We start from the raw sequence: 21947 nt of genomic DNA, 5'->3' as shown, positions 1-21947 counted from the left end.
AAAGTTGGATATTCAAGTCGATTTTTTTTTCAATTAAATTTCTTAATATTTGTATACAATTCGATAGCTTATGCAATTAAAAGCAACTTTTGTTATAAAAACCACTTTCATAAACGCAATATTTAATATACCTGTCGAACAAAGTTGTCTCCCGATGCGTACAAACTACGAAAGACTGACGTCATACTTTCGTAGCACTTTGTATGGAGCGTTTCGGGCAGGTCTTTTTTATGAGATATTTGAATTGTCATATCTTGGTGAATTTTTAAGCTATCAGAGTCATTCTTTCAACGATGTTTCTATTTTTTAAGTGTCTTTCAATTACCGATAAGAAAAAAAAATAGTCATCATGCCTATTCTGCTAAATCTTACAATTTTAAAATGGTTTCGACGCAGTCTCGGTATGAACATGTATAAGTATTCTCATGTAAATATCAAAACAACCACTCTGTTCTGATTGGTCAATACTTCACAGATGTATCATTTGACCTATAAGAATTGAGAATATTATTTTGCTGTTTGATTCAAAGATGTATTGATGGTAGATTAAATAGCAGAAACTGAGTAAAGTTTAAAATAACAGAGGGTAATAAAACGATTAAAAATTAAAATAAAATAAGGTAAATCAATCTTAGAATTATAAAACAGAACACAAGAACCCGAAGCATACATATGAGAAGAATTATCCAACAAAGTGCGTTACGTTTCACTGTGTACTTTTTTTATTAATAAAAATTGCAGGCTTGTATTCTTAGGTAGACAAGTCCAATGAAGAAAACGTCTATTACAAAACCTTCCTGTTGTTAAAATTGTTTAATGTCTTTGCTGGTTTTGTTGTTTTAACATACTGTTGATTGTATAGGAACTAAACTTTGTAATAAAATGTTACTTAAGCAGACTGCAGGCCTGCTGCAGCGAGTCAGAGGGAGCAAATGAAATATTATAATGTGACATGCGACTGATAATCACATGTCATTGTGGTGCGGGGCGGAGCGAAAGAGATATTAAATACTCGAGATGTATGAGAAACACTCAAATGGGGCAGGGTACTAAAATGCGTCGACGCACGCGAATATTATATCTTCGCACTTAAATGTGTCGATGCACTCAAACAGTCACACAACTCACTTCACTCGCTCCCCCCTCACAATATGGGCACGTCAGACGTATTCCACCCGCAGCAGCATATCCACCAGGTTGGCAGGGCAGAGCCAGAGAGATATTATACAATTAAATGGGACAGGGCACTAAAATGTGTCGACGCATTCGAATATATTATATCTTCGCATTCAAATGTGTCGACGCACTCGAATATATCTTCGCACTCAAATGTGTCGACGCACTCGAATATATCTTCGCACTCAAATGTGTCGACGCACTCGAATATATAATATTCGCACTGAAATGTGTCGACGCACTCGAATATATAATATCCGCACTAAAATGTGTCCACGCAATCGAATATATCTTCGCTATCAAATGTGTCGACGCACTCAAACAATCACACAACTCACTTCACTCGCCCCCCCCTTCACATGGGCACGTCAGCGACGTACTCCACCCGCAGCAGCATATCCACTAAGTCAGCGGGGCGCAACCAACGCGCGGGCAGCTCGCGGCACGGTGCCCGCCGCACGCCGTACAGTACGCACACAGCGCACACGAAGCACACCACAGCGAACAGTTGGAAGAGACACTTTATTGAGTCCCTGTGGATAGGCAATAAAGATTAATGCATAATATGATACAGTATAGAAAGGAAATTATGCACAAAATATGGATTCGGTTACTGACATATTAGGCAAATAAATAATTAAAATATGTGCATGTAAATTTTACATGCACATATTTTAATGTCAGCACAATTTCAGCTTTGTTGTTGTAAATAATCAAAGCTGAAATTGTGCTGCAATTTAACAGCAATGAATGCATTGTGTAAGAGAGCAAGTTAAATCAAAGCTTTAAAAAAAGGGTTCCCTAGATTTTTTTTGAAATTACTATCAAGCTAATTTTTCGTGAGTAGCTTCCTTATGATAAGACGAACAACAATTTCCTCTGCGAAAAATCTCGAAAGTGGTAGCTAACAGAGATAGAAAGGATTTAAATTTATTTAATATTTCGATTTGATGGTCCTAAAATATGGATTGTTCTATTAATGGTCGCTGTTAAGCATTAGTGTCCTAACCCACAATTTTTTTTGTCGTTAAATTTTGAACGCAGTCTTGTTCTAAATCATCTACAGAACATAACTGCATTCATAACTCAATACGTAATTTTTGTGTGGGTTAGTACACGAATGCTTAACAGCGTCCAATTTATTTTGTAGGACAATGTTATTTGTTCTAGGGAACCTAGACTACAAGTTTAGTCTTATGTGTTACTGCAGTCGGTAACACAGCATTATATTTGATCATAATTATATCCTTATGGGCCGGCCCGTTGTAATCCGTGATGATTCTCCGTCCCTTCCCGTAGAAAAAAATACATAAATACATTCCATTTTTAGCATCACACAATATAATGTTAAATTAATTGTTTTGTGTCCTTGTTCTTTCGTCCGTCTGTAAATATTGTGTTGTGTGTGCAAAATAAACGTTTCTTATTCTTATGAGGCAGCTCTCTCGGGGAAAAATTTCAGCAGTAATAGAATCATAAATTCAAAGTTAACTCACCAGAAGAATCTCCTAATGCTTCTTGTGGGTGCGTTGTATTTGACGCACTCCGCACACGGCACCTCCGCTTGTGTGCCCACCGATGTCACATCTAGAAGAAAGAAAAAATATTAGTACACAATATCACTTACTAATAAAAAGATCCATACTGAGTATATGTCACAGTCATCTAGTTTAATCTGCTATTTGATTGAATGACTAGCGAATTCATTGAACGAAACCATTTAATTGAGTGACTAAAGGCAAACTAGTCAAGTCTTTGACTGTAAATTAAATGGTTTCATTCAATGAATTCGCTAGTCATTTAATCAAATAGTAGTAAGCAGATTCAACCAGATGACTGCGACTTATACATACTACAGACTTCACAATGACAACACAAACAAAGAACTACAGTCTGACTGCCAGTTTGATAACATTTTAATTAACGACATCTAATGCTGTTTAAAGTGTTTTGTCCTTTTCACTCCCACACGAAAATATTTCTATATCGGTTTTTTTGCCGACTTGTACAAACAAGAACGTTATATTCGTGCGCAATGAAAGAGACAAGTAGCTTAGGCCTCGTTCAAAATATCTCCACGGCAACCAAACTTAATACTAATACTAACTACACTTTCTAAATCACTTAACTACAACACTACTTTTATAACAAATCAGTAATATATTACATAGAAACATATTTCCTTTACTTAAATCAAAATGAAGGTTAGCGAACTTTTGAGAACCTATTTTTATAATATTTCTTAGACATCATTTTTTAAAATACTATGCTTAGTGCTATTTAATATCTTTCATGGACAGAAAAGTACATACTTATTTAAAAACATTTTTTAATTTTGATGATAAAAAATAAATGTCACTAAATATGGTATTAAAACCATATCTTACTAAAACAAAACATATTCTACAACTATCTACTACACAGAACTAAAGTCTAATTACTAAAAACAGAAATTTGTACATTGACCTATCGCTTTTTACAAGCTTAAAATGTATTGCTATTGTATCTAGGGTTGCCACTTTTATTTTTTGCAAATAAAGTACATTGGCTACTTTAGGCGAGAAAAAAACAGTACACAGTATAAAAATAAAGTACAATTAATAAAATAATTATCTGTTTATATAAAAACTAGCGACCCGCCCCGGCTTCGCACGGGTAAAAAATATATAGCCTATGTCACTCACTGAAAAAATGATTAAAATCGATTCAGTAGTTTTTAATCTATACTAATATTATAAAGAGGTAAACTTTGTTTGTTTACTCATAGATCTTCTACTACTACTCGACTAAGAGCTGACGACCAAATCAGTCATGTAGCTTCAGCTGTGTTAAAACTCCGTTAGCTACTTCCCTGAACAACCCTTTCTGATAATCTGCGTGCTGGCAGGCCGTGGGCGGTGGGTGTGGGAGTGGTGGGGTTCTAAAATACGGAACCCTTCGTGCGTGAGTCCGTCTCGCACTTGGCCGGTTATTCTTTATTATATATGTGAAAAAATTATAAATTAACATTTACCATCGCAAACACTATTAAGTCGCTGAAACTACATTTTTTCCAATTTTTTCCCAACCCCACTACTCCCACACCCACCGCAGTACGGCCTGCCAGCATTTATGCAGATTATCACAAAGGGTTGTTCAGGGAAGTAGCTAACGAAGTTTTAACACAGCTGAAGCTGATTTGGTCGTCAGCTCTCCGTCGATACTACTGATAGATCTACATTACTACTCAATAGTCAATTCTCTGAATAGATCTAAACTCCTCTGCCGCGAGCGCACCCCCGACCCCGCCTTGGTAGCAGCGCCCACTTCGAAACGGGCGTAAATCGCAATATATTAATTTCGCCATAACTTCTAAACCAAACGTCCAATTTTAATCAATCAAAGACCAAATATTGTCTACATAAACTGTACTTAGAGATGAAATAATTTATTTTGATAAGGATTATTAGCATGAGTAAAATAAATGCGTTTAAATGTAGTCCAAAAAAAATCAAGATTTTTAAATAAATAAATGGTTCAGTTGCTTTCGATACGTCGCTGAGACTACACGTGCGCTTATTGTTAGCAATTACATTTTCGCGTGTTACCTACGAGCGCGCCGCACCGCGCCCGGTGCCCGCGCCTATCGGTCCGAGTGTTTACTCGCTAGTCGCGCATCGTTTCTGACTGCGGGAACGGTGGAACCCAAAAGTTATTCGTCCGTTACCCAATCGTTCGTTTTCCCGACAAAAGAACAAGCAGTGATCGTAGACGCGATAGACGACATGCAAATAAAAGACTATGCCTACGCCTTCGGCAAAATTATCGATCCCGCAAAAATTAGATTCCTCAGTAGGATGTCTAATAACCGTGTATGCCTATTCGTTTCCTCTAAGGAAGTCGCCGAAGAGTTAACAGACGTCCATCAGTGTATCATATTAAACAATATGAAAGTACCGATTCGTCCACTGATAACGAGGAATAAACGCATCATACTGTCCAACGTATGTCCGATAAAACCGCACTCTGTAACTGAAGCAAAGTTAACCGAGATGAAGATAGAATTGACCTCACCGGTATCTTTTATCCGGGCCGGTATCACCGAGCCCGGGTTTAATCATATACTCAGTTTTCGTCGGCAGGCTTACGTTCCACCGGAAATCATTAATACTTTGCCTGAACGTATTCAGGTGGACTATGATAGTACATCCTACTGGATTTACGTGTCCTCAGACTCGATGACGTGCTTTTTATGCAAAAAAGAAGGTCACGTCGCTAATAAGTGTCCTGCAAGCAATACACAGTCGAATGAGAATTCGAATCCCGCTTACAACGCTAGTGATATTTTGAATGTCCCTAATTTCCATCCGCCCGTAACTGTCAAAAGACCGCACCCGCCTACTACGACCGAATCGTCGCAAAGCGCGCCCGCTCCTACAGAAATATTGTTGTCAGATAGCGAGGCTATGAGTGAGTCTGACTCGAGCGAAGTTTCCATCGACGACACTGACCCGGCAAAGAAAGTTGTTAAAAAACCAAAAAGACGATCGACATACAACCCTCGGAGATTACAGAAATTGAAAAGATTTTGGAAAGCGGCGATTACCCCATGTCGATTAAAGAATTTATGAGTTTCTTAGACGAATCGTACGGTAAAGAAAATATTCTACAGATAAGCTTAACGTACACGGATGATATTGGACAGTTAGTTAAAATTTTATATAGAAGTTATAAAAGAAATTTCGGCAAGAAAGTTTAAAAATCGGATTACTCGTATGATTAAAAAACTTAGCACATGTTAACATTATGAATCTTAAAATTGTACAATGGAACAGCCGTAGTATTTTGCCGAAGAAAGCTGAATTGGAGACGTTTCTGAGCAGGGAAAGTGTTCACATATGTATTTGTTCCGAGACGTGGCTTTCTAGCGATAGAAATTTCAATGTATCGGGCTACTGCTGTTTCAGACAGGATCGAAATGACGGGTTCGGTGGTTTGATTATTTTAGTGCATGTCTCACTTCCAGCTAGAGTAAAAGAATTAAATTTACCATCGAATAAACTCGATATGTTGTGTGTAGAATTGATTAATCAAAGTTCATTTCAATACATATTAGGTGTGTATTCACCGAGTAATGTTAGGATAAGGAAGAGAGATTTTGACGAATTGTTCTCTCTCTTTAGCCGGAAAACCCTAATAGCAGGTGACTTCAATGCTCACCATGTTTCCTGGTCCTACACTACTGACGGCAGAGGTCGTATGATTGCAGAATCTTGCTCGGACCATAACTTTTCCTTCTTAAACGATGGGAGCCCAACCCGTATTTCAAAATTACACGACAGAATAGTCTGTTCTTCTCCGGACATTTCCTTCGCCAGCTCCGATTTGGTGCTGGAGTGTTCGTGGGCAGTCACTAACGAAAATTTTGGTAGCGATCATCTACTTATTATGATCAAAATTAAAAACAATTCACTATGTGAAAATTTTTCAAAACGAAACGTTAAACGAGCAAATTGGGAAGGGTACGAATCGGACATTGAATCGAAATGTAGTACGTTTATTTTTAGTGATAGTGTTCAGGAAAATTACGATAACCTTTTCGGTATCATTAGTAGCGCAGCAGATGCTTTCATACCTTCGACACGAATTAGCGCAGGTCCTCTTCCTAAATTCAAACCGAAGCCTTGGTGGAATCAAAATCTGTCGAGAGCGATAGCGGAAAGGAGGCTCGCTCTTAAAACACTTCGCAAAAACCGTACGACAGAAAATTTTTTAGCTTTCAAAGAGAAGGTGGTCGTAGCCCGCAAACTAATACGGCAGGCCAAACTATAGATTCGTGGCAAAAATTCTGTGAAAGTATCGATTATAAAACGAATTGCACCGATATGTGGCGTAAACTTCGATGGATCAAGGGTTATCCGAGTAGAATGAACACGTTAACGGAGGAGGAGGCGCAACAGTTCGTGAGGAATCTAACTCCCGATGGCGCGGCTCCCCCGCCGCGTAATCAGTTTTTTAATAATTCCCGGGATCAAACGTTTTATCATATCACAATGGCCGAGCTAGTTTCTGTAATCAAACGAAAAGATACTTCTGCCGGTTTAGACGGTGTGCTGTATTCTATGATATATCACCTCCCAGGTAACGCTAAACATATTCTGTTAAAAATTTATAACTCGATTTACACAACTTCTACGATTCCTCATCAATGGCGAAATATTAAAGTCATCGCTATACCTAAACGCACCGGTGCCGATTTAAAGCATCGTCCGATATCGCTGATTAATTGTCTTTGCAAAATCTTTAATAAAATTATAACCAAAAGACTGGAACAGTTTTTCGAAGGAAATAATTTTTTTCCCGATTATAATATGATAGGCTTTCGTCGAGGACGATCCTGTTTGGACGGCCTCGCGCGGTTCGCCATGGATGTCGAACTCAGTTTTAATAAAAAAGAATTCCTTTTGTGTGCATTTACGGCCATCGCGGATGCCTACAACTGTGTATCGGACATCGGTCGAGGTGCTCATCGAGCGTCTCGTCGAATTCGGTGTCGATGTCCATATTTGCAATTATGTACGTGAATTTCTCAGTTGTAGGTTTATTGTCTATAAATTGACGAACGGTGAGGTGATCGTGAGAATTTGTCGCGACGGTTTGGCACAGGGGGACCCCATGTCCCCGATTTTATTTAATATTGGGTCACTTAAAATTAAAGTTTTGGCTTCCCGAAAATTAAGAATTGGGCAGTATGCGGACGATTTTGTTTTATATTGCAGTAGTAAAGAAATCACCGAATCTGCTTCACTAATGCAGGAGACTCTAAATCGTTTTGAAAAACTCTTAAACGAAATCGGTTTACAGTTGTCACTCAGTAAAACTAAAATATGCATATTCACCCGAAAATATCGCGTTCCCTCTGTCGAAATTAAATTGTATAATGTTACCTTAGAGATTGTTAAGTTTGTAAAATTTTTAGGTATTTGGTTCGACCATAGATTGAATTGGAAAAAACACGTTAACGAGACGCACCAAAAATGTCTAAAATACAATAATATTTTAAGCTGTGTCAGTGGCTTCAAATGGGGAGTTCATCCCATTCACCTAAGAAAATTATAAGTCTTATCAGGAGTCGACTAGAATATGGAAGTGTCGTATTCGCCAACGCCAATCGGAACGTTCTTAGCAAATTGGATCTTATCCAGAACCAGTCACTGAGGCAATGCGGTGGTTTTATCAAGACTACGCCTGTTCACCTATTAGAAAACGAACTTTGCATACCTCCTTTAAAAATTCGAAGACAATTTTTATCTGACAAATTTTTCATTAAAACTTTTTCGCGCCGCGACGATTATTTGTTAAAACTTGTGGTCGATTTTATAAGTGAGATTGATTCCGGAACTCATTATTGGAACAGGAACGGTCTTCCTGTGATCGTCGAAAGTTACAAGAATTTTAATCACTTATTAATCTCGAGATACGACATTTGGCCTCCATACGAACTCGATATACGTTACGATATTCCATTTCAGGACGTATGTTTTACCGAAGTTCCGCTCGTACATAGGGCTAAAAAGGAAATGTCCCCGAGAGAACTTAAAGCGGCTAGTGTTGAGCTACTGTCCACTAAATACTGTAACTACGTACATATTTACACGGACGGTTCGAAATCTTCTGACTTCGCAGGTTGTGCATTTTACGACTCTAAATGTAAGATCAAAGGTCAATTTTTAATTAACAATAATATCATTCCGATCATGAGTGTAGAAATAATAGGCATACTTAAAGCATTGCAATACATAGAAACTACTATCTATCGACGTGTCGTCATCGTTACTGATTCTAAGAGCGGACTTTTACATTTGATGTCTTGTAGTAAGGGTAGCACGGGTAGGCCCGAAGCTTTCCTCGTTATTAAATGTATTTACAATCTAATACGTAATGGGGTTAATGTTCGCCTGCAGTGGGTGCCCTCTCATGTAGGTATTTCCGGGAACGAGATTGTCGACGCTTTGGCGAGTGCGGCACGATCCGTCGGTACGTCTACTGTTGTGACACCTTTTTGCTATGATTATTTAGGAACTATTAAGAAAAAATGTTTTGATATGTGGAACCAATATTTTCAACAAAAATCTGTAAACTCGGGTATTTGGTATAGGACCTTAGTAGACAAACCACCGAAACGTCCTTGGTTCGCAGACGCCAATCTCAACAAAAGAGATTTAACTCTCTCCTTCCGCCTCCGTTCAAACCACATTCCATTGAATAATTTTATTTACCTTATGGGGAAAACGGACAATCCCAACACAATCGCATGCTCATGGAATGTAGGAGGAACGAATGCATCAGGCTGGAACTTGTACAACATGCTAAATGTAACAATTTGTTCTTTTTTGTTCATAACATTATGTCATCTAATTTTAAGGCTGAATGCAGTGATATATTTTTAAGTTATGTAATCCACTCATTGTATTTAAGGGATTTAGATCTAAGTTTTTTGTAATTATTAATGTTTTAAGGCCGACTTAATCTGAAGATGTAAGGCCTATAAATAAAGAAAAAAATAATGGTTGTTGTGCCTCACTTGACATAGATAGATAAAGTGTGTCGCGGAGATTTTTGTAGATATTTATAAGATCTACATTTATTTAGAACATTGTATGGTTCTATCTATTATAGTTTAGGCAGCGTACGCAAAATAAGTAAATTTTCTGGTTGTTTCCGAAAAACTGAAATATTTTACGGAACCCTATATTTTCCAAAATAAAAAGTAGCCTATGTTACTCGTAAGTAATGTAGCTTTCGAATGGTTAAAGAATTTTTAAAATCGGCCCAGTAGTTTTTGAGCCTATTCATTACAATTAAACAAACAAACAAAGTTTACCTCTTTATAATATTAGTATAGATGAATTCTGTACTTTGTTAAGTTTCTTTAAAAATTGAGATATAGGCGATACGAGGTACGTCGGGTCATCTAGTTTGTATCAAATAAGTACAAAGTACAATTGCCTGAAATAACATACAATACTTTATATAGTATGGGTGGCAACCCTAATTGCATCCCTATGTAGAACAAGATAGCAATATGTTGAGTAAAAGAGACAAGCAACGATAGATCAATGGACTAATATCTGTGACAGGCAGGGTGATTACGTATCTTGAGACAGGTAAGAAACAGACGTTTGACAGAAAATATTGTGAATATCTGCTGTCAAACGCCTGTTGCAAAACTGTCGCAAGATAGACTTAGGGCCGCGCCACACCGGAATGGCAGCGGCGAGGCGAGCACTTTCAGTGTCATATGATTTTAAACTTTATCTTCATTATACAATAATGAAGATAAAGTTAAACTACATACATAGTATCGCTTGAGAAGTTTACTGGCGGTCGCCATGTATGTATTATAATAATGAATATAAAGTTTAAAATCACATGACACTGAAAGTGCTCGCCTCGCCGCTGCCATTCCGGTGTAGCGCGGCCCTTACTGTAAAATATACACAGTACTACCAATAACTCATAAGAATTACCGCGCTCAATTTCACACGCAGACTTAGAGTTCAAATCATCAATGCGTTTGTTTTGCTCCACGTATGCCGATTCTAGAATGTTGATCTTCGATTTCAAATTATCTACTAGTGACTTCATAAACTCATTTCTAGTATTCGTTTCATCAAGCATTATTCGCATCAAACTGATGTTCTTTTCGTAACTTTTTATTTGCTTCTTACAATCGACTTGCGTATTCTTAAGATCGTTTACCAAGTTTGTAGCGTGCTCTTTCAGTTTATCACATTCGATGCAATTTTTGACTTTATTTTCTAGGGAATAAGGTTCGGTGTTAACGCCAAAATTCATGACTTCTACTTCTTTGAACACTTCGTACATTTGAGTGCTAGTATTTGTTGATACATCTTTGCCTTCTTTATATGGGATATCTAGTTCTGTTGTAAAACAAGTTAGTTCCCTATTATCTTCTTTATCAGTCTGAATGCTTACGTTTTTATTTACAGTATTGACTTGCGTTAGCGTGTCTCTTTTATCTAATTTCATGACTTCCTCTTCAATATTCCCTTTAGTTTCTTTTACAGTTTGTATACCAATACTTTGCTGAATTTTTACATTATCCTTATTTTTTTTATTCAGAAAGAAATCTATATCGTTGCTTTTGTCTGTCTGTGTACCCACAGTATCGAATGTGGAATCAAGATGGGAATATCTTTTCTCGAAGTATTCCATGGTGTTTAATTCTGAAAGATTTAGCTTGGATTTGTTGCAGAAACTCAGTCGTATTTCATCAAATAGAGACATATTGGTTGGTCGTCCGGAATCTTCGTGTAGCGCCTTCAGAAACGATTCCTCGTCTAGTATACTTGTACGACTGTCTAGAGTGGAATAATATTGTTAGATGGAAAATGTTAGAAAGGAAGCAAAAACTTATGGTCATAAATAAAAGTTATAAAAACTCAGTGAAAAATATTTAAGTACTACCAAAAATACTGTTATTTAACAAAAATAAAAAAAAATTGAAAACACAATTTAAAAATAGCAATTTAAATTGTCTAACACAAAAATAATCAGACTTTATTCCTAACAATTATTCTATAATACATATTGATTATTCAATTAGTTAAAGATGAAGTTAAAATACCTTGTATGAACTTGCTCTCAGCATTGAGGCTGTCGAGCGCTGTGAGCATCTGGTCGTCGGTGTAGCTGACGTCTATGGAGCGGTCGATACGCGAGTGGATGTGGTTGGACTTGTTCAGGACGTCCTTTAGCTCCATCTCTAGTATCACCTACAACATAGAGGAAGCATGTTTAAATATGGCATATTGGTGACAAAATAATGCTATATTGGTTGAATAAAAATGATAGCCTTAGTAATAAATTAAAAAAATTCCCACATAAAAAAATTGCTGTTTTATATAAAAAATCTGCGGCAGATTATCGTATTCCATATGTATCCCTGAAAGAGATTTTCCTCAAGTAACAGTAAGTAATAAATCTATTCCAAATTGCGCTTGATTATATCAGCTAGGCGATTCACGATTTCCGTTTGACTCGGATTCGAAAACTACTACGCGGTCATTCGTCAATGTCTAGTGCGGCGAGCGTTTATTGGATGACGTGCGATGTCTGAATCCGAGTCAAATTGGGCATTCTGAATCAGAAGTGATTTCGGAAAATTAACTTGCCTTTTCCTTGATCATCTGCTGCATATACTCCTCCTGGTCTTGCAGCCTGGTGGACAGGTCGGCATGATCAGTCTTCAGAGCCTCATTCTCTTCTAGAAGTACAGACTGACGGCTGGCATACATCTCATTGATGCGGTGACACTCCTGTTTAGACTGAGCAAGTAACTCTTGCAGGGTTAGTTTCTGGAAATATTCAAAATAAAGTGTTTAATATTGTGTATTTTTTAATATGTTGAAAAGTACATACAATAATTAATATCCCTGTTTCAGTTATGACCAATGATGTTATGGATTAATTACTAGTAATTTTAATCACCTTTTATACCTTCATACACTAAATCAATGTCCTACAATGTGAGCTATTGCTTGAATTAATAATAATAATTATTATTTATTTGCATAATATAATATTACGACCTTTTGCCCGCGGCTTCGCTCGCGTTAAGAAGTATTATTATATACAAACTTTCATCCCCTATTTGAACCCCTTGGGGTTGGAATTTATCAAAATCCTTTCTTAGCGGATGCCAACGTTATAACATCTACCTGCATGCCAAATTTCAGCCCGATCCGTCCAGTGGTTTGGGCTGTGCGTTGATAGATCACTATGTCAATCAGTGTGTCAATCTATATATATAAAACTCAAACCTTTGAGTTTTATATAAGTATATAGATTAAACAGGGTGTAACAAAAATAAGTGATAATACTTTAGGGTGTGTACGTGTTCGTTGTAGAGAGTTCACTGTGAAAGAAGCAGCGCTAAAAGACCAAAATTTTTTTCACTTTTGTATGGGGAAACTCGGTACGCTCGGGCCCTTGCCCATACAAAAGGGAAATAAATTTCGTCTTTCAGCGCTGCTACTTTCACAGTGAACTCTCTACAAGGAACACATACACACCCTAAAGTATTATCACTTATTTTTGTTACACTGTTGTAGGCTGTGTTAGCTAAGAAATTTCTACATACTATTGTAGTATGTAGAAATGAATTTAGCAGACTAAGAAGTAAGACCATGCAAATAAGAATGAATGGACGCAAGTAGCAACCCATAAACCCGTCAGGTTTATGTGTTAACAGTTAAACTATCAAAATTCCTTTGTTAATCTGTCTGACATTATAGTGTAGAAAAAACAACCTTTTACACGCTTTTATTGGTGAATTTATTAGCTTGGTCTCAGCTCTGTACTCTGTATGTATGTAACGGAATCATTGAGCACGATTTTTACATATCTCCAGTAGTCTTATTAATTCGCAACTTTGCATACGTATTAAGCGTCAATGACAATACAGTAATTTGTTAAAATAAAAAATAAAATGCGTGTTTTTAGAGTGTTCAGTGCCTCTAGTCCACGGACGCTTCGAACTGCAAAACAGCGGCGAATTGATTTACTGTCTCATCCGCCACACGACAATGTGTTATATTGCATCTCGCTCTATTCCTGTTTCGCATTGGTTTCGCAAATATTTTGCAGTTCGCAGCGTCAGTGGACTAGAGGCGTTATGGCTATGGCTAACCATTCTAGCCACATACCTCAGCCTCCATAACAGCCAGCTGCTCCGAAGTCCTGCTGGCTCTGCGTCTCACAGCCCCAAGTTCTTGTCTCGCTTCAGCCAATGCCCTCTCCGCTGCAGCGAGCCGCTCGCAGGCCTCCTCGCAGTCGGCACGAGCGGCACTCAAGGACGCGTTCTCTTCACGCATACTAGAATTTATCGAAAAGGGTGAATTTCGAGACTTCGCAGAATAAAAAGGCGTGAGTGGAAGAAAAGAATTGTCCGTATGTTACAAAACTAACATTTTGTAACATACGGACAATTGCTCATTTTTTGCTCTTTCTAGCCCTAAAAATTTCTAGTTATGCAAAAAAAGTATCCTATGTCCTTTCTGGGACTCAAAGTAGCTATACCTACATTCACATCCTACTATCCTACTAATATTATAAAGCCGAAAGTTTGTTGGGATGTATGGATGTTTGTTACTCTTTCACGCAAAAACTACTGAACGGATTTAAATGAAACTTTACAATAATATAGCTTATACATCAGAAAACCACATAGGCTACAATTTTAACACACTTTCAAAATGGGGGAGGTGTTATGTTCGTTTTTTTATGTTCAACGATTACTCCGCCGTTTGTTAACCGATTTTCAAAATTTTTCTTTTGGTATATAGGGTATTATCCCAATTTGGTATTATATTCACAAAAGTGGTGATCTGATGAAGGATCCATAAGTAATCGAGGGAACTCTTCAAAATTTATAGGGAAACATGTGGTGACTTCGGTTTCGTGAGAAGTATTCTAAGCATATTATGCTACCAACAAAGATTTTGCACCGAGGTATACCTGGTATACCGTGGTTCGAAAGGTGCTGAGAGATCTCCTGATTCTTTATAGATACAAGTTTGGCAGTTTCGGCGTTGTTTTAAGAACGGAAAGCATATGCTACAATGCAAATTACATTCATCATCATCATCATCATCACTACCATATTATACTATGCCTCGTCCCATGATTATGAGCCTTTTCATAATCTTTTAGATTGAGACTCGAGTTTGTCAAGCGATAATTTAAAATATCTATACTTAATATTATTAAATATTTATAACCTGAAGAGTATGTTTGCTTGAACGCGCTAATCTCAGGAACTACAGGTCCGATTACCAATAACTTATTTCAGTGTTAGATAGCTCATTTATCGAGTAAGGGCTAAGGCTATATTATATTATCACGCTAAGACTAATACGACCAAAGAAACTCAGGAAAATGTGGGAAAAACGGGGAAATATTAGAAAGGTTTTATCTCACAAACTACTGGATCAATTTTTATGGCAATATTTGGCACAGATATAGAGTAGACCACGTGAAGGGAGTACTTATAGCTATTTTTTATGGGAAAATGTATGGATTCTGTAAAATTCTTAATTTACGCGGGCGAAGCCGCGCGGTACATCTAGTTATATAATATAAGCAATTTGTAAAAACTTTTGAATCGTAGATGGTGTATGCAATTTTGTAATATTAAAGGTTTTGGTATGGGAATTTTCAGGTTTCAACTGACAAGAGACTAAAGAATTTACCTGACAAGAGAGAGACGAGAGAATTTAACTGACAAGAAAGGATGTAGGGCACATCATTTATTGTCAGTGAAATCTTATCATACCAAATTTTATCAAAATTAATTGAGTGGTTTAGTAGACTTACACGTTCAGCTGTGCTCTCAGCGTGTCTCTCTCTGCGATGACGGCTCCGAGAGCCTCCTCGTGGTCACGGCTGGCAAGGTCGAGTTGTGTCCGCAGCGAGTGTGCCATGTGTGACTTCTCCCGGAGTTCACACTGCAACTCCTCTAAGATTTGGAAGCCTTGAAAAGATAGGAGATCAGATATTTTTGTGGATATTATCATGGCCGTACCCAGGATTTCAGCTAGGCAGCATACCGGTTTCGAGAAGATTGTCAGTCTGATATATTGAAACAAAAAATTATGAAAATTGACTTTTATTAATCTGACTGAGAAGATATTTAGTTTCCAACACTTCATTTTGCACAGAGTAGGTAACACATTTCTAATTCTCATTTGCCAGGAAAATTGATGTTTGGACATTATTGTGTACTGTGAAAAAAGGCAGCTGCTTCCTAGGATGAAAAATGTTTTGTTTATGGTTGAAAATACTGTAAGCTGTTATAGTACTTAGGGTTTTTATACTAATTCTGTTTTTAAATCAAATCCTTACCATCACTTGAAATGCCTGAATCGGAATCTTGTGGCACCTGTCCACCTTTCAAATTAAAACTGAAAAAAATTTATAATAACTTAGTTACACTCCAAGCACACTTTTCCTATTTTTAAAAATATATACTACATTTGTTATGCTGCTGTCTTTGTCTGATAAAGGCCTGATAGATGTACAAACTTAAAGCATGAGGGTGACACACAAGAATCGCTGATACTGGATTACCAGGCTCGCGGCTGTCAATCAAGATCAAGGCAATCAAGATCTTCGAGCCATAAGTCCGCATACTTACTCGCATGTCTGTCACCCCTTTTATGTTACAATTACAAATTAAGTTACTATATAGAAAATTATTACAACATGGATGATTGCTTTATATATACAAAAGAAAAAATTAGCTTTTGTTAACTTACAGCATGGGCTTAAGGGTCATTATTACTATAAGTAAATAATTTATAAAACTACCTACCTCTCATCTAAGTCTAGTTTGATCTTTTGATTTTCACTGTAGTAGTTTAACGTTGCTGCTAGCTTGGACACAGTAATTTCCGGGTCATTTTGGTCGGGGTCTAATAGAGATCGAAGGAAGGTGTACTCTGACCTAATAAAACGGAATTTTTATTGTGTTACTTCGATATTATTTCGATAGGAACAATAATTTATATAGGAACATTTAGACAAAAAACTATTTTAGAACAGAAATATTCTCTGGAAATAGGTTTCTAGACATGATAGTTTTCAATGTCTTTAAAAAATTGTAGGCTAATTTCTACACTCTACAATTTTAAAGATGTAGATGTCTGAACCGAAGAGAATATAATCACTACGGTCTGATCTATGAAAATTTAGAATTACAATATCATGCAGAAAACTTGGCACCTTGCCACTGGCTTATCTTAATTTCCTTAGAAAGAGGTTTTACTCCTGCGATTTATATGTACAGGGTTTTGTTTACTTACTTATTTGTTTTGGCGAATGGTGCAAATTTGTCCATCAGTGTACTAACTGATACTGTGCTAGATTTGTCCACACCACAACAGTCGAATATCTGTACCGCCGTGACAAAATATTCTAAAAATATAACAATAATCTAAGTAGAGTTTACCAACGCAAAGTTATAAATATATTTTGTGAACTAAATAATACTGACCGTCAGCGTTCATATCGCCGTCTATGTTCATCTTGTATGTGAGTAATATATCTTCAGATGTTCTCGTATGCTTCTTATGTTTGTTCAGAACTAAATCAGTTAAGATTTGAACCGTTTTATCTCATGTGATAATTTTAATTTTTATCACAATTCACACTTCGTTGATCGTTCAACTTCAATTTTCAACAGTAGAATATAATGTTGCCAGTAATTGGTTGTGAATTTCGGAAAATGAAAATTAAAAAAAATAAATATTTTGATTTTTGTCTAAAATATAATTTGAATGTATTATCCGTATTCATTTAATTACTAATCCTAAATCCTAATGCTTTTTCAAAGGTTCCATAGGTACCTACTTCTTGGAAGCTCAAATAAATAATATTTCATAAGTTTACGATTGTACCCTGTACCTAATAATATGGCAATACAGAATATGTCAACTGACAAAACCTGTATCACAGATTAACGGCCGTTCCCAATATTTGATCTATCTCTGGTTTGGCCCTACTAGAGATAGGAATAGCTCACATTTAGACATTAGAGACATATATTTTATGTCAATTGTGAGCTATTCCTATCTCTAGTAGGGCAAAACCAGAGATAGATCAAATATTGGGAACGGCCATAATTGACATGTATTCACATACTGTAATCAGTGTACTGCCCACAGATTACTAGTATATATTTGTAGAGTACTGCCTATTGCCACTAGCCACTGCCTACTACCATCTGATTATTCTGACGTCTTGACTACCAATCAAATCACGTTAAATCGCAATGGTCTATAATAGGACCACACCCAATTATTCCTATTTCCGGTAGCTAACCATCAATAGGGGTGATGACAAGGTCAAAAATTAGCGAATTTTGTTAATAAAATAAAGAAATCACGGTAAAAAATAAGTGTTCCCAAAATTTCAGCTTGATAGCATTTGTATTTTTTTTGTTATGCGCCTTTAAAGTTGTTTTTTTTTTCAATTAAATTTTATAATATTTGTATACAATTCGATAACTTATGAAATTAAAAGCAACTTTTGTTATGAAATCACTTTCAAAAACGCAATATTTGATATACCTGTCGAACAAAGTTGTCTCCCGATGCGTACAAACTACGAAAGACTGACGTCAGTCTTTCGTAGCACTTTGTATGGAGCGTTTCGGGCAGGTCTTTTTTATGAGATATTTGAAGTGTCATATCTTGGTGAATTTTTAAGCTATCAGAGTAATTCTTTCAACGATGTTTCTATTTTTAAGTGTCCTTCAATTACCGATAAGAAAAAAAAAATAGTCATCATGCCTATTACCAAATTCATTCATAAGCAAACCAAAGAGAATGTTATATACTACGGAACAAAGCAAACAAAAATAAATCATTGCGAGGTCAGTGGCATTATGCCCTATTCTATTCATCTAATAATATTCCCAAATCTCAAGTAATCGTGTGCTTTTTAGGGTTCCGTACTTAGACATAATAGTTATGTAACATAATTATACACCCATTTAAAAATCACTCAAATGGCTCGACGCGACGTCTAAAATATTCCTCCTCACTCCATAAGCCATAGTATTTTGATGTCGTTGCCATAAGCACAGAACACTTTACACTACTCCTCATAGACTTAATATATACTAGCATTATAGATTTATGCTACTTCTCAACCCTAGGTAACACATAAAAATATTTGCGGAACATAATATTATAAGTAATTTATAACTATTCTACGTCCGCTGTCTTTGTCTGTTACGCCAGACAAAGACCTTATGTACTACATGAGTAGATAATTAAATATGTAGTGTGAACGTTTTTAATTTTATTATTAGGTACAGGAGATTTTATCGAAAACGATCCACACAGGCTAAGCAAAAATGAACATCTTTTATTATTGCATTAATTTGCAGTGTGGATGTGCTACAGCTTGGGTACCTATCGGACTCCATACAAAAATGTCTCTTGCCCCTTACGTTACGTAACGTTATATTACGAGTATGTAAGCAAGCATTGATGTGATTATTTATAGGTATTGATAAACAGATGGTAGTAGTAAGGGATATTGCAGACGGCACACTTTTTGTGTGATCGTGTCTGCGGCGCGGCGCACATATACAGTCGACATGGCGCGGCCATGCAGACTATAATATGTGCTGGTATGTGCGCCGCAGACTCGATCACACAAAAAGTGTGCTTAAATAGTAGACCCCCATGCGAGTTTCTTACGCCGGTTCTTCCACTGCGCTGGGTTAGTTCCGTTCCGGAACCATTGGTAGTAGACAGTAGGCACCACGGAGCTCATACGAATAGCTCCGTGATAAGCACCAATGATTCGACTGTAAAAATTAACTCTGAATAAAAATAATTTTGATTTTGATTTATCGATAAACCCATAGCGTGATTTTAAATAATTTTAGTAGCAAAACTACTTGTCTCTACTAAACTACTGTAGGTATGATATTTTGCGGTAATAGAGAGTAAAACATTAACAGTGATAGATGTTTAAATTGTTTTATTGATGTAATTTCTATCTGTTGCTGATGGTTCGCAATATTTTCTCCAGCCCTGGGGGCACAGTCAACATGACCAGCTTCGTTTCAATCATCGAGAAGTCGCTCAACTCCATCTGAAACAAATAATATTTTCAAACACATCTTAAGTTCTATTTCCGCGGACTAAAAAGTGCATCACGGATAGTCTGTCGTCTGCGCTGCGCCTTATGCTTACCCCGTCCGGCGGATCTTGGTCTCTGGCGGGGAAGCGGCCGTAAAGCCGCTCGCAGGTCGCGCAAACGCCGCACCACGTTCTGAACGTTATTGTGTTGCTCTCCACCTGAAAACATAATATAACGTTACGTAACGTAAGGGACAAGAGGCATTTTTGTATGGAGTCCGTAGGTACCCAAGCTGTAGCACATCCACACTGCAAATTAATGCAATAATAAAGGATGTTAATTTTTATTGGAAAAAATAAAACAATTATTATATTATGTCTCAAAGTGAATTTTTGTCGGTCGCGGTCGCTTGCGGTAAAGATCGGAAAGTTACCTTAACATTAATCTAACTACAGAAACTGGCGAATGCATTGATTGGGGGGCCAGGGCCCCGATTCACAATGCGCAATTCGACTCGGAATTCGGATTCGGAAACTTCATCATCCAATAAACGTTTGCCGCGCTAGGGCTTGACTAATGACGAATGTTGTTCGTAGAGTCCACATCCTGAGGATGCTCCGGTGTTGGAGCCAAACGCGCGTCGAGGTTTTCAACCTGCATGGTGGTGAGGGGCCTTGCACGGATTTGCCAACATTATTGCTTGTGTGGTGGTGGTGTTTGCAGGTTCTTGCATGCGAGTGTACGCATAGACAGTGTGGGAGAGGAAGGAGGTGCTGTACGCATGCCTATGCGTACACTCACTCATCTACTTAAAGGTTGAGGTTTATTTCGCGGAATATTGCTAAAAATAATAACAAACTAAATTTTAAGCTATGGATTTCCGCAAAGTAACGCCTGATTCTATCAACTAATGACGGCGATGACCGCACGGTAAAGTTTCGGAATCCGAGTCGAATGGAAATCGTGAATCGCCCTACCGGTTACCTCTATCTTATCTCCATCTAGTCCATCAGTGTCCAGGGTCAACTTGATGTCGTCAGGGTCACTCCCTTCCACGTACTCCCCCCATCGCATTATGTCCTCGAACTCTCTTACGTGATCCTGGGTTAGTATTCCACCCATCATCAGCACGAGACCTTCTGGGATATCCTGGAAATAATGGCAGAGAGAAATATATTAGAAAAAAAAAGATTTAAGTAAGGGTCAGCTCACATTATCCGTACCACAATTATAGAGCAAAAATATGCTGAAAATTGTGTTTTTTGTTAGGGAGATACAAATATTTAAATTAATTTTTAGTATTTGTTGTTATAGCGACAACAGAAATACATAATCTGTGAAAATTTCAACTCTCCAGCTATTTACCGCAGGCAGGTCATTAAATATTTGTTTATTAATTATTATTTACTCGCATTTTTTATGAAATAAGGGGGCAAACGAGCAAACGGGTCACCTGATGGAAAGCAACTTCCGTCGCCCATGGACACAGCATCTGATGCTGCAGGTGCGTTGCCGGCTTTTTAAGAGGGAATAGGGTAATAGGGGAGGGTAGGGAAGGGAATATGGGAGGGTAGGGAAGGAATAGGGGAGGGTAGGGGATTGGGCCTCCGGTAAACTCACTCACTCGGCGAAACACAGCGTAAGCACTGTTTCACGCCGGTTTTCTGTGAGAACGTGGTATTTCTCCGGTCTAGCCGGCCCATTCGTGCCGAAGCATGGCTCTCCCACGTCAACTAAATATACCATAACGTGTTTATTTATGTACTTAGGTATCATTTAATTTAATAATTTTAATTTAATAGCTAGGTAGGAGTAGGCCTTACGTAGTCTGGAGGAGGCCTTCACCCTCAAATAAAGAGGGGTTCTTACTAATACTAATAATATATAATAATAGCTCCCACACCGGTTTCGGTGACGGTGGCCGGTTTCATTGAAACCAGGCCAGCTACGCAGGAGTAATTTTATAGTGCCCAAGTGTGTGCGCAGTACACAAGAGCACTCTCTATTCCTTTACTCTCATAACCCAGTGGGACGGAAGACCGACACGACTGGCGAGAGATCAGGCGCAGGACCGACTTTTTACATGCCCATCCGACGCATGGATCATCTTA

The 21947-nt window shown here is 37.5% G+C and overlaps 2 protein-coding genes and 1 long non-coding RNA gene across 5 annotated transcripts in view; 1 reads left to right on the top strand and 2 right to left on the bottom strand.

The window, feature by feature from the left end:
• Window positions 1–339: 339 nt before the first annotated feature.
• LOC121733420 (myosin-11-like) lies at window positions 340–17398 on the bottom strand. 2 transcript variants are annotated; one of them, XM_042123675.1, is made up of 11 exons: window positions 17234–17398; window positions 17043–17154; window positions 16553–16684; window positions 16084–16142; window positions 15556–15712; window positions 13887–14055; window positions 12354–12536; window positions 11807–11954; window positions 10686–11540; window positions 2673–2763; window positions 340–1709 (listed from the first exon to the last, which is right to left on the bottom strand). In XM_042123675.1, the coding sequence occupies exons 1-11, from the start codon at window positions 17262–17264 to the stop codon at window positions 1532–1534; spliced, it is 2115 nt and encodes a 704-aa protein (XP_041979609.1). In that variant the 5' UTR covers window positions 17265–17398; the 3' UTR covers window positions 340–1531. The 2 variants fall into 2 exon arrangements, with proteins under 2 accessions (XP_041979609.1, XP_041979610.1); XM_042123676.1 differs by lacking the exon at window positions 10686–11540.
• LOC121733434 overlaps window positions 10543–21947 on the top strand; it is a 13085-nt gene continuing 1680 nt past the window's right edge. Inside the window, exons 1-2 of the long non-coding RNA XR_006036556.1 lie at window positions 10543–10553; window positions 14035–14039. This is a non-coding gene — a long non-coding RNA (uncharacterized LOC121733434). The remainder of the gene's footprint in view (window positions 10554–14034; window positions 14040–21947) is intronic.
• The window catches only part of LOC121733423, a 16710-nt gene continuing 14482 nt past the window's right edge, over window positions 19720–21947 (bottom strand). Inside the window, exons 11-13 of one of the 2 annotated variants that reach the window (XM_042123680.1) lie at window positions 20821–20985; window positions 19950–20054; window positions 19720–19848 (exon numbers count right to left, since the gene is read on the bottom strand). In XM_042123680.1, the coding sequence (XP_041979614.1) occupies window positions 19750–19848; window positions 19950–20054; window positions 20821–20985 (369 nt within the window). In that variant the 3' untranslated portion in view covers window positions 19720–19749. The remainder of the gene's footprint in view (window positions 19849–19949; window positions 20055–20820; window positions 20986–21947) is intronic. The other variant, XM_042123681.1, reaches the window with a different exon arrangement.

This window comes from Aricia agestis, chromosome 13, assembly GCF_905147365.1.
Source record: "Aricia agestis chromosome 13, ilAriAges1.1, whole genome shotgun sequence".
Taxonomy (NCBI): domain Eukaryota; kingdom Metazoa; phylum Arthropoda; class Insecta; order Lepidoptera; family Lycaenidae; genus Aricia; species Aricia agestis.
The sequence above is the reverse complement of the archived record's forward strand: the minus strand, read 5'-3'. Positions and strand labels throughout refer to the sequence as shown.